At 38.5% G+C, this 12,025-nt stretch overlaps 1 protein-coding gene across 12 annotated transcripts in view; it reads right to left on the minus strand.

The window, feature by feature from the left end:
* Positions 1 to 6,101: 6,101 nt before the first annotated feature.
* The window catches only part of msi2b (musashi RNA-binding protein 2b), a 269,399-nt gene continuing 263,475 nt past the window's right edge, over positions 6,102 to 12,025 (minus strand). For 6 of the 12 annotated variants that reach the window (XM_026182716.1, XM_026182712.1, XM_026182718.1 and 3 more), the window contains 2 exons: positions 11,365 to 11,519; positions 6,102 to 6,605 (listed from right to left, as the gene is read on the minus strand). In XM_026182716.1, coding sequence (XP_026038501.1) covers positions 6,561 to 6,605; positions 11,365 to 11,519 — 200 coding nt within the window. In that variant the 3' untranslated portion in view covers positions 6,102 to 6,560. Of the gene's footprint in view, positions 6,606 to 8,093; positions 8,165 to 11,364; positions 11,520 to 12,025 lie in introns of all 12 variants that reach the window. The other 6 variants (XM_026182717.1, XM_026182713.1, XM_026182724.1 and 3 more) reach the window with 3 other exon arrangements.

Genomic DNA, 12,025 nt, shown 5'->3' on the forward strand with positions numbered 1-12,025 from the left:
AGTGAGTGATGGAGCTGTCGGACCGTCGGTCTCACCTGACAAGCACCCACATTAAAAATCCTGATCCCTGAATTCCACCGGCGTCATGTTTAACTATCGCCATCTATCACGGTAAACATATACAAAAAAGGTGTTTTAAATCTATTGTCGTGAACTCAATACACTATTGTTATCCTAGTGTGTCTGTGAGTTAGGTTTAGTAAAAAATGTGTGAAAAAATGGAATGATCCAGTCAGAAAGCAGCTGAATTTTTTCTTCATTGTCAGTGTTTCACCTCAGAAAATGACTCTGAATCAGATTTTTGCTTCTGCCATCTGAGGTTAAATTCTCCATCTCGGGAAGAAGCAGAACTAAGCACAGCGTGACAAACGCATCAAAAGGTACTATTGTAAGGCCCTGAAATGGCCTGTCATGCAGCAGCCTGTTTGCTCATCTACTCTATCACATCCCCAGCCGTTTATACACTGAGCCTCGGCTAATGCTGATGCTCTCCATGTGACGCTGATGAAGAATAAGGCACTGGCGAATGTGCTTCCCTGAAAGCACTGCATCTTCTCAGGCGCTGCGAGAGACCACTGAGGGGCAGCAGAATTACACGTCAGTCTTTGTTTGCTCACCATTTTCCCCAAATGCATCTTGGGCTATTAATCCTGCTGACTTATGAGAGACCTCGAAGGATCCCAGGAGCTAACATGCGCAGTGTGTGTGGTCCGGTCAAAATGCGATATGATATTATCCCTTTTTAAAAACAAAAAACAGAAAATAAACATAATTCTGTGATATAATAGTGATAGTTTTCCACAAATCTGCACTGTGATATTCGGGTTCAGAAAAACACAAATACTACGCAACAGTGGAAAGAAGTCATATAACAATTCAGTTTATTTTATTTATTTTCCAGACAGACACATCGATTTCTGGACCACAGTAGAGGATGGAAACCTTTCACAGACATTTTTTTGTCAATATTATTATTTGAAAATACAAATATAAAATTAGACTTTCCACATTTGATATGTGAGAGACCCCCATCCATTATTATTATCATTATTATTTTAGTATATTTTACAACAGGGCTTGAGCAAGCCATATGATAACCTGAAAGATGCTTTCAGATGTCAGTCAAGTCTGTCTGTCTCTCGCCATAAAAAGTCGGTTAACATAAAAAAAAGGGGCAAGTGTTAGGAATGGGCAGACAGCGGTGGAGAGAGCTCTGCGCTCAGCCTGCGGAGACACGGCAGAGCCTCACATTGCAGGCCGTGCAGTCTGAAGAGCCTCTGGACACCCCTCGTGGCCGTGCGGTCCACTCCAACCTCGACAACACGCCGGGGGAGAACTCGCATGATGGCGAACCAATAATGATGAGTGGACTAAATGAACCTGGGCGTGGCTGTGTGACGAGGATTATTCTGTATACAGCTGAGGTCTCCAGTCTAATATTATTCAGTTCAAATGAGCGTGAATTGCAAGTATATATATTCATCTATATACATATATATTGCAATTATATGTATATATTTGGCGATGAGCATGGCGTGAGATGGCAATGGTTTGGACTGGAGGGGAAGTTCACCCCAAAAACACAGTAGTACAGGCGAACTTGTGCCATTTCCGTCACCTTGAAGAGTTCAGTCCAGATTTGTGAACATGAACTGATCTTTGATATATCGAGCCATAAAAACTTTAAATAGCGTTGTTAGCGAGAGTCACTTTGTGAACTGGCCGAAGACCTAACTTTGTGTTCACTGTGACGGTATCCAGTATCTCTCAGAGATAAGGGCACACTGTCTGGTTTTTTGCTTTTTCAAAAAACCCATTAGCACCACTATGAGTAAGCCTCTTTTTGGATAAAAATGCTCAAGAACATTCAATGAGCCTTCAAAGTCTGTCTGATTCATTGGAAATGGAGCAGAGCCTGTAAAGCCTGGTGTTCCAGCTTTTAGGAAACGTTTGTTCATATTCAGAAAACGCTTGTGAACCCAGGATGACAGAAATCCCATAAGTGTGTACGGTTTCAGGGTGGGATTCCCCCCCCACCCCCACCTCGAACTGATGGGGTTGTTTGGCCATTGCCTAGCACTTGCCTCGAGATTCAAGTTTAAATGGATACGGTAGTACACTACAAATGTCAACACCTTCCAGGTTGACTTTTTTTCTTTTTTGATTATTTTTTTTTCTTAAACCAAGTCCCCTCCCCTCTCCCCAAATGGATAAGCTAGTCTACTAAGATGTGTAACATTCATCAGCTGTAAACTGCTGTCAGTTTGAGATAAAATGAAATTACAGCAACAGAGCCATGCTACCTTAAAGTCCAAGCTACAGGATCACAAAACAATAGAAGAGTCAATTTTGATATTGTGTGAGGGAAAACAAGCCATTTCAAGCCTTCTTTCTAGTGAAAAAGGGTTAATTATAGACTAAGAGACAACAGGCACCGCGACAGCACAGTGTAGTGTGTGCTTGCTGCTCTGGTATATGCTGTTTGGAAAAAAACGCCAAGAAAACTGGAACGCGACTGGGTTGCGTTTGAGTTAATTATACAATTAAAATATTTAAATGAACAGGAGGAATTTCTTTATTACTTTGAGAATTAAATTATAACCAAAATGTGTTCAGTTATTGTTCTTCTGCTATTAATACATTTCTTTTTATATTTCAAACAATAAAACTTTTTCCACAAATACTGCATTTTTCTAAAGTGAGTGATCACTCTACCTCGCTAAGATACTGACATATGCGTTAGTTGGCCGCTGCCTAATTTTAATTTTTAAAAAAGAACAATTTTACCTTCAGAAAGTAAAGTAAAGATCATTTACTTTCATCATTTACTTTAAAAAAAACCCAAAACAAAACAAGATAACTTATTAGCATCACTGACAAAGCTGCTGTGTACTCTATGTGCTGTGTGCAGACTGGTTAGGAAGAAAGAGGGCACTAATGTTAACTTATTAACAACAGAGTAATATTAATCGTTAATTTAAAGAGCCAGTAAATTAGCAAACAGAGATTATGCTCAAAAAGGCTCAACTGCACTGGCTGTATTGGGGTCCAAGCAGCGGCTCCAGCAGCAATCCCATTGTTTTAATAACTTTGTTTTTGCTTGTGTAAATCTAAACATGTTAAGTCCAGGCATCCTTTGACAAGGTTGTTAATAATAATCTATTCTAGCTTGGCAATGCATCACAGCTTCAGGTTGCAGGTCCAACTCTGGACAGGAATTTAACTTTCTATTAATCAGACCTGACAAACTCGACACCCCTCAGCACCTGCTGATATTTCTCTAATGGTTCTCTGTTCAGTATTTGCAGTGTTTCTCTGTGTGTGTCAGTAATGCCTCTGTAGTGTCAGAAACACTGTTAACAGATTCAAATAAGATTTTAAAAAAAGTCATTAACAGTTCCCAAATAAATAAGAGCTCAAAAACTGTATCATCTAAAAAGAATGACACCAGAGGAGCCTGGGATATCTGCAAAGTGTACAAACATTAAAAGATAGAAGAGGCTCTTTAAACAGCTCTGTGACTGATGACGTATGTGGTAATAACTCGCATGTCTCTTAAAAAAATATGAAATATCTTAAGTAAAAATTGTTTTTTTTCCCCGTGATTTCAGCTTGTGTCCCTCTTGAAAAAAAAAGGAAAGAAACAATCAAACACAAAAGTTTTGCATATCTAGCATTAGCATTTAAGGTAGTATGGCACACCCCTTTAAAAACATTCAAGGGTGGGGATCCAAATAATGCCTTGTGTACAATTCCATCTTACAGCAACTATTTCTCTATTGTTCATCCATGAGAGCTTTGGTTAGCTGAAACCATGTGAGAGTGGCAAAACCAAACCAAAAGAAAAAAGAAAAGAAAAAAAAACATACAGGGAAAAATTACAATGAACCTCTAACAAAATAACTGTCTGCAAATACCAGAATAACATGATCGTTGAGAGAAAGGTATATCTCGACTGGTCCTAAATCCACTATTCACTACAAGTATTATATTAATGAGTCCTCTATAACATCTACTTTGTAATTACAGGAGATAGAAAAAGAGCGCAAGAGGGAGAGGGATAAATATGAGAGAAAGGAGAGGTAGAGCAAGGGAGAACAACAAAGAGCACTACACTGGTATCAAAGACAGCACTCTGTTTACAAGTTAACTGTGATTTCTTTACACACTAATGAAGTACATGAATGAGCAACAAAATATCGTAGGATCTCTGAGGATGGGGAATGGAAAGAGAGAAAGTAATGGATGCACAGTACATTTTAATAGTATATTACAATTATTAATATATAAACCACAAAGTATCAATAAAACTCTGATTAAACTTGAAATCAGCAAAGAAGCATCTTTTTTTATAGTTTTGTGTTTCTTATTTTCTTTTACATTTGAACATTACAAGTTGCTTTTTTTTTTCTTCTTCTTCTCTTGACTGTTTAAATTATTACTCGATCACACCTCCATATCGTTTACTTTAAAAGTAATCCAGCATAGTTCTTTACCTGGTTGTTTTAAAAGGAAAAGAAATGAGACGAGACGCGGGTAAAAGGAAAACAGCAAACGCATCTGCGGCGGCATCGAATTTCAAAACTTGAACGCATACTGGAGCCTATTATTATTATGATTATTATTAATAAATCATCATCACGAGTAAAACCATCGACCACAAGTACTGTGGAAAACCCGGTGCAGTGGTAGATAGTGAATTATTCAGTGTCATCTTTTGACCCCGTATTAAATATCGTCAGATGAGACATGGGTCTACTCTATAAAGAAATCCAAGTGTACACAGCAACATAACCAGTTACTTCTTCCCACGCTGTGAACTCGCCTCAAAACGCTCAAGTGTTTTGTCAAGTCGAGAACACGCCAGCTCCGAAATCCTTCATGCTATCCCAAAGCACAGGGCAGTTTCCTTTTTCTTTTTTTTAAAAAAAGCCAACATATACATGTGCAAATAGAAAAAAATGGCCTGTACTTTACAACTCACAGTGCAATGATTACTTGCTTAATTACCTTTCAGTGTTTTCATTTGTTTTGCCACTAGAATAAATTAAAAAACCTGCCAATGATTCCATAAGAGAACTCAGGAAGGCTGAGGTATGGTATCAAAACGTTTACTTTCCTAATTCACTCAAAAAAAAAAAAGAAAGAATAAGATCTGAGTCGGACAACGAGCGTTACATAAAGACTCGAGCACAGAGCCCAGATGTTGTGTTCCAAAGGAAAGAAAAAGAACTAATCGGGAACGTGCAGGATGAAACAAACATCAACATTGCAGCTAACAAGTTCCTCTCAAGAGTAGAAAAGTGTCAGGATGCGCAGAGCCTGCTTCAAGTTCTAATCTTCAGATCTAAGTACAGTGTGCTTTGGATTTAATCATCTTTTTTTTTCTTTTAAACTTTCTCTTTGAAATGATACTGATACTGTAACAGTTAGACAAAAAGATACCAATCAGGCTCTTTATTTTTTTAAATTATTATTATTATTATTATTTCTCCAAAACTGTGTTGACTCACCGCTTGTAAATTTTGCTGGTATGACACTTGTAAAATTATTCAGCTTCAGTATTTACAGAGCAAGTGTGTGTGCGCTAGGCGTGTGTGTGTTCGTGTGTTTGTTTCCGTGTGGGGTTGTTATACCGTCTTCCAGCAGAAAAAAAAAAAGTAGAATAATAACTGTTTACAGCTTTGTCTTCTATTCACACGCTATAACATGTTCTTTTGACACACCATCACAAAAATATGCTATTCTCTCACTGAGTTGGTTATATGCAGTGACTGGAATAATATGTACAGCTACATTTCTTTTTCTCAAGTTTGAATTCACAATGTAGTTATATGAAATTTGTTATAGCATATATATATATTTCTAAACAACAAAAACAACACTTATAAAAAAGGACCATAAAAATATTGGAGTCCTCTTTGTATTGCCCAAAAATAGGTAATTATGGTTAACAATGAGACATCACAAGAAATAAAACCGCTACTAAGATTTATTACTTAGATACCTTCTTTAAAATTTCCTTAAAATGTTTTTTTTTCTTCTCCGAGTCTTTCCGCACTGAGCTTTTTTTTCTTGTGTTTTCTTTCTTTTCTTTTTTTTTTTGCAGAAAGACTGAATGAAACATCCCGAGCTTTTTTCCTTTTAGACTCACCGGTACAAAGATGAAGACGTGACTTTGAAGATATTCTTGGCTATGACCGCCGTACTTCAAACGAAAAAAAGCAAAAAAAAAAAAGAAAAAAGATTTACACAACAATACCAGAAAATAAAATAAAAACGACACAAAATTAAAGGTTCAACTAAAACGACTCTCTCAAGGCTAATCAAAAGAAAAGCTAACAGAGGAAGAAAGTAGGTGAATGAACTCGACGTGAAACATCATACCAAACCAGGTTGTAAAGTTATAGGAGGTTTGGATTATAGTACAGCAGTTGTTATTTTTCTGAGATGATAAACATTTTCTTTTCTTCTTCATATGGTTCCGACTTTCGTTCGTTTTGCCGGGGTGACGCTGTAGTGCTTGAAGTTGGATTAGCATCACCTGCACACAAAGCCAATTAGAAACTTCGTCCTGTCTTTCCTGGGCCACCAGATATACTCTGCTGGGTGATAAAGGAAAAAACACAACAACAAAAAAAGGAAGGAAAAAAAGGAACAACAGCATTAGAAAGCATACATTTAATTAGAGTAAGTCTCGAACATAAATAATACTCGCTGTGACGTATTTTGCAGGCTTGCTGAAGCATGAATAACTGGGATATGATTCTAAGAAACTGCTACAGGTCAAAATTTCCTGCAAGCATAACAGAAGCACCAATTACTGTAAAAACAGCCTGTCCAATAACAAAAAGTCTAGGCTGTCACAAATACCACACTATATACTTAAACGGCTTATTAATTTAGCATTTGTGCATATATACTGACCTGCCACTTTATTAGATATATCTGCTCATACCAGTTACTGGCCAATCACATGCCAGTAGCTGATTGGTTAGATGGAATTAAACCGACAGCAGCAGAAGACCACATTGCCTGCCACTCCTGTCAGATAAGAACAGGAAACTGAGGCTACAGTTTGCACGGGGTCACCAACCTCAAAAGTGGGAAAAAACTGGGAAAAAAACAATTTCATTCTGATGGTAGAGCCAGAATGTGGTGGAAACTACATGAAAGCATTGCTCTATTCTGCCTTGTATACAACATTTCAGGCTACTGGTTGTGGTGTGACGGTGATATTTTTTGCCAACTTTGGGCCTACTGAGCACTGTTTAAATGCTACAGCCTAGCCTACTGTTACTGATCTGACCTATCCCCTTTGACCACAATATACCCATGCTCGTTATCCTTGTTGACGTACCTAATAAAGTGGCAGGTGTGGTATATCGTGCTGTGGACTCTTGTACTAAGTTTAAAAACGTATACAAAAATACATTTTATGCACATCAAACATCTACAAGTATCTGTAGGGCAGACAAGGTTTTATATATGACATTGTGGCTGTACATATGAGGGACAGTGTTAGCAAAAAGAAGGTCATGTAGTAATAAGCAATTCCCTTCCTCAAAGATTCTTCCTACACCTCGGCTGCTTGTTAGTGAAAGATTTTGCAGTTTCGATTTTAAAAGTTGTGAAAGAATTGTAATGAGAGTCCTGTCCTTGGACAGCCAGAGCTTAGGTCAAAAACACTTTAAACTGTGACATCCCCTCTGGTTGAATAGCAAGACATGTGATTTTTCTACACAGACATGTGACTATTTTAGGATGGAAACATTTCAAAATGTCAAAAAGAAGGAGGAAAGAAAAACTGAAGAACCGGTAGTACGTGTGTGGGTAACCGATATGAAGCTTTCCTTCATAAACAATCACAAAATGATTAAAATTCTCGTAATGTCTGCTAATCTTCTGTCCTTTTTATCAGTTGTATTTATTAGTTTTTGGAGAAAGACCTCAAACAAACCACCTCGCCATACTCACACGTTACTACCAGCTCTGTGTTTCCCCAAAGAGAGGTGAAGGAACAACGATTAATGCGATGAACACATAGTACAGATAGATACTGATAGAAATGCACAGTAAATAAAATGCAATACCTCTGATGAGATGGCAACCGGCCACCTGTTCAATGGTATCCATTTGTAAAAGCTGTCGCAATCAACGGGCCCTAAAAGTGTACAGTTAGTGCTTTTGTCAGTATGCATTTCAAAGAGAGAAAAGTGAGTATCATATCAACTTCTTTTTTTTTTCACAGCTAGCATGAATGTGAATGTTGTGATCATGTTGAGTAGCAGAGCAGGAGAATACTGAAATATCAAACCAACTCTTTTAACACTCTTGCAAAAAGAATAATTGCAACATTACAACAGGAAGAAAAAGCCACGTAATGCTAAAAGATATTAAAAACAGTTAGATATGCTCTGTACAGTAAATGATTCATACTGCATTTAATAATGCAAGCTCTTATAACAATGCAGCACTCAGATTACAGGATCTAAATACAAAATATGTAATAATACACACAATCCCCATTCATGCTAACATACACAAGTGATTTCATCTGAAAGAATGCCGAGAATAGGATCATAAACAGCCTTCAGTAAGATCAGTGTGCTTCTGACTATTGAATGGCTTTTATTACTGAGGCTCACTTATCAGGACTCTGTGAGCTTTCCTACTGACAGGTCTGTAAAAAATGATTGGATTCAAACACAACAGTGAAAAGGAGAGAAGCACTTTCAGCAGCGCTTGCTTGTCTTTATCACCTCAATCAGCTAATTGCGCTCTAATTGTCTTGCATAAAAAAACAGTTAAGTTCATTAAAGCTTCTTCGCAGTAGCTGTTTTCGTACTGGCTAAAGGGATTAATAAAATCAGTGGAGCGTGAGACAGAAGGACAAATCGGTGAATCTGAAGTCATCCGTGAGCTCCTGAGATATGACGATCTTATATGCGCTTGGTTCAACAGCGTTCTCGGTAAAGAAGTGAATTATGAAGCGAATTTTAGTTCTGAATCATTTCCTATTTTAATGTTCTGAATAGAGAGATCATCTCGGCTGGAGCAAGAAGTCAGAGGCCTGCTGCATCACCTCTCCTTTATTGATTCGCTGTGATTCTGAAGTGGTGATTTAGTCTAGTAGTATTATGGGCAAAAAAAATCGGAAGGCCCGGCTTGAATAATGTTGGTAAAATACACCGCATATTCTTCACCCACCTCTTTCATAAATCAGCTGCACTCTGCTGCTTCAATATTAATCTCATCTCTTCCGAATTTTTTGTATTTTTGTGGTGGGGGGGGGGGGGGGGTTGAAAGACTTGTTCTATTCTCTAACTCAGTAATAAACTATGGCTACAAACTGTTGCAACAAATGGAAAATAATTGTAACAAATGGCCTCATTTCCATCTGTGAACTATCTGCTGGTAAATCTGCCTTGAAAATGAGCCAGCGTGGTGTTTCATAGCAAATATTTTGCTTCCTACACTGAGACCAGCAGATTAAAGCAGATAGCCAGTGGACCTAAAGCAATTAATAATAGGGGCTTTGCTCAGGGAGGAAAAAGGCTTTAAAATGTTTTTTTTTCTCTTAAGCTCTGCTTTGCGTGGATATCATAAATCAATTACGCACGGCTGCAAACATCTAAACGAGCTCTTTTACCTGTTTTGTACATTTGTGACATTATCCAATAGCAACAAGGCATTACAGCCGTATAGTGCAAGCGCCACATTCACGACATCTTCGCTAAACCGCCGCACTTAGTTCAACTGATTCAAGCGCACAACGTGATAAATCTCCTGTGGTACTTCTCAGAACATGTGTGATTTCAGAATGCAGCATAAGCCACAGTTTGCCACAAAGGCTTAGATTTAAAAAAAAGAAAAAAGCACCACAAAATACCACAACCAGAGGATCACCTAAATAAATAAAAAGATAAATATCTGTTTACTGTAGCATGAAATTCAAGTTAATGATGTGGACTATAAAGTTTGGAACGAGCGTCTTCACCCTGTAGTCTTTTCGGCGCTCGCTCGCTGTACTAATGGGCTTGTCGTTATTCCATCTCAGTTAAGCCATGCATTAATGAGCTTGTTGCAGAAAGCAGGTGTTATTTTTATAGTTTACACTGTGTCACTCAGTTCAGTCATGTAAAGCAGCACAAACATGCTCCGATGTGAACTGAAATCCTGCTGCACTTTGCTAGGGCCAGAAAATTCACACGGTAAAAAAATTTAATTACTCGGCGAGGTCGAAGGTAGACTAACGTACGAGTAAACAAAGTGCTGATTGGGTCTTCTTTCGTGGCGTTTGAGCCTTTTCCTTTATTGACAGTAAATAAGCTAAGTACATCAGATTTAACTTTGGCTCATTCAGTCTTTCGCTGCTCTCAGAAAACTGTCTTAGGAATGCTAAAAAACAGAGAGGGAGTAGTTTATGATGGGAACTGACTGCTAAGTCTCATTTATTTTGAATGTAGAAATAATCCTTGTTAAGCCATTACATATGTCTTTAGTAAACTAGCTCTTGCTAGGTTTCCACCCTGCATAGACTCAAACTGCTGCAATGTTGGGAAAACACGGGAAATAAGAGGAATGAATCTGAATGGCTAAACTTTCTTCTTAGAGTTCCTTTTAGAAGTAAAGATGTTCCTACTGGCTTTAAGATGATCTCTCCAACACTTATGATAATAGATCGGTTCACAGAGAACACGGAGTTTGAGAGCACAATTTTAATGTCTTTTTCTTCACCTTCAAAGGAAGGTGGGATTATTAGCACTCTGATGGGGAAATCCCTCACAATATTCTCTTTATTACCGTCACCTCTTCTTCCTTACGCACTGACTTGGCGACCAGCTGCTAACCGATCAGAGAGAAAAGTTCAACAGCATGTGGCTGAGCAAGCCTAACTGGACAAGGGCACTGGGAGACACAAAAACCTGTGTGGGAGCATCGTCCTAGCAATGGAGTGAACTCCAGCTCTGGGACAGATGGGGTTCTAAAAATAAAAGAAATTTGTTCTGGGCAGGTGATGCAGGATCTGAAGTGAGGTGATTTGTGCAACAGCTAGAGGGGAAAAACATTTGCTTTTGACACAGATAACTTACAGAGCTGCGATGGGCTTTAACACTGATGTACTACATTATTATGGGAGCCCTGAACCTGACAGCAGCAAAAATGCTTCCCTGGATATTTTCTAAGACGACAGCAGTGATTATTTTTAGTCAATTCAGTAAAAGAATAAATGCTACTTTTTATGCAAACACTGAGCTGCTTTACAGAATGTTGCAATTGAAGCCCATTTGCATTTTTTGTAACGTCTAATTTTAGTGCAGAAGAAGAAGCAGGAGGTGCAGTCGGAATTTTAGTACTTACTGTGATGCTGGGGCCAAAGCCAGAGCCAGGCTGAGGGCTAGCAGCACTGATGTAGTTGCCCACAGCTGAATCCTGGCTGCTAGGTCCATATAGGTCAGCCACAGGCCCTGGACTATTAGCGCCGGGGAAACCTCCGGGCCTTGACGGGTTGGCACCTGCATACAAACACAGCGAGGAGCGGAGCAGCTCAGAAACCCCCAACAAAGATCAGTATATCCTTACTCTTGTGACTCAATGGGCAAATTGAAATCAAAAGAACGCATTACTGGATTCATACATTTGTCTTGAAGGGCTTGCTCATATTACAGGTTACTGTATTTGATGCTGCGCGTTCAATTTAATTTGTAATCGACTGAAAAATGGTGCAGGATTTTGGCTTAATTTCATACCAAACAAGCAAAATTAGGGGTGAATCCAGTATGAGATTCTAAATATAATCTACATGCTGCGTGTATTATGCACGGGAATAACATTCACTTTGTATAGTCATGCACAACACAAAACAGGCACGTTGCTAAAAATACTTCCATCATGCTAATAAACTAGTAAGGTTGCAGTGTAAATGTTGACATGCATAATGTGAAGGAGTACTTGTACAGCGACATTGGCTGTAGCTAAGTAGAGGAACAAAGGATTATGAGGATCTGAAATTTTTGGTGAG

The sequence above is a fragment of the Astatotilapia calliptera genome, chromosome 10 (assembly GCF_900246225.1).
Source record: "Astatotilapia calliptera chromosome 10, fAstCal1.2, whole genome shotgun sequence".
Lineage (NCBI taxonomy): Eukaryota > Metazoa > Chordata > Actinopteri > Cichliformes > Cichlidae > Astatotilapia > Astatotilapia calliptera.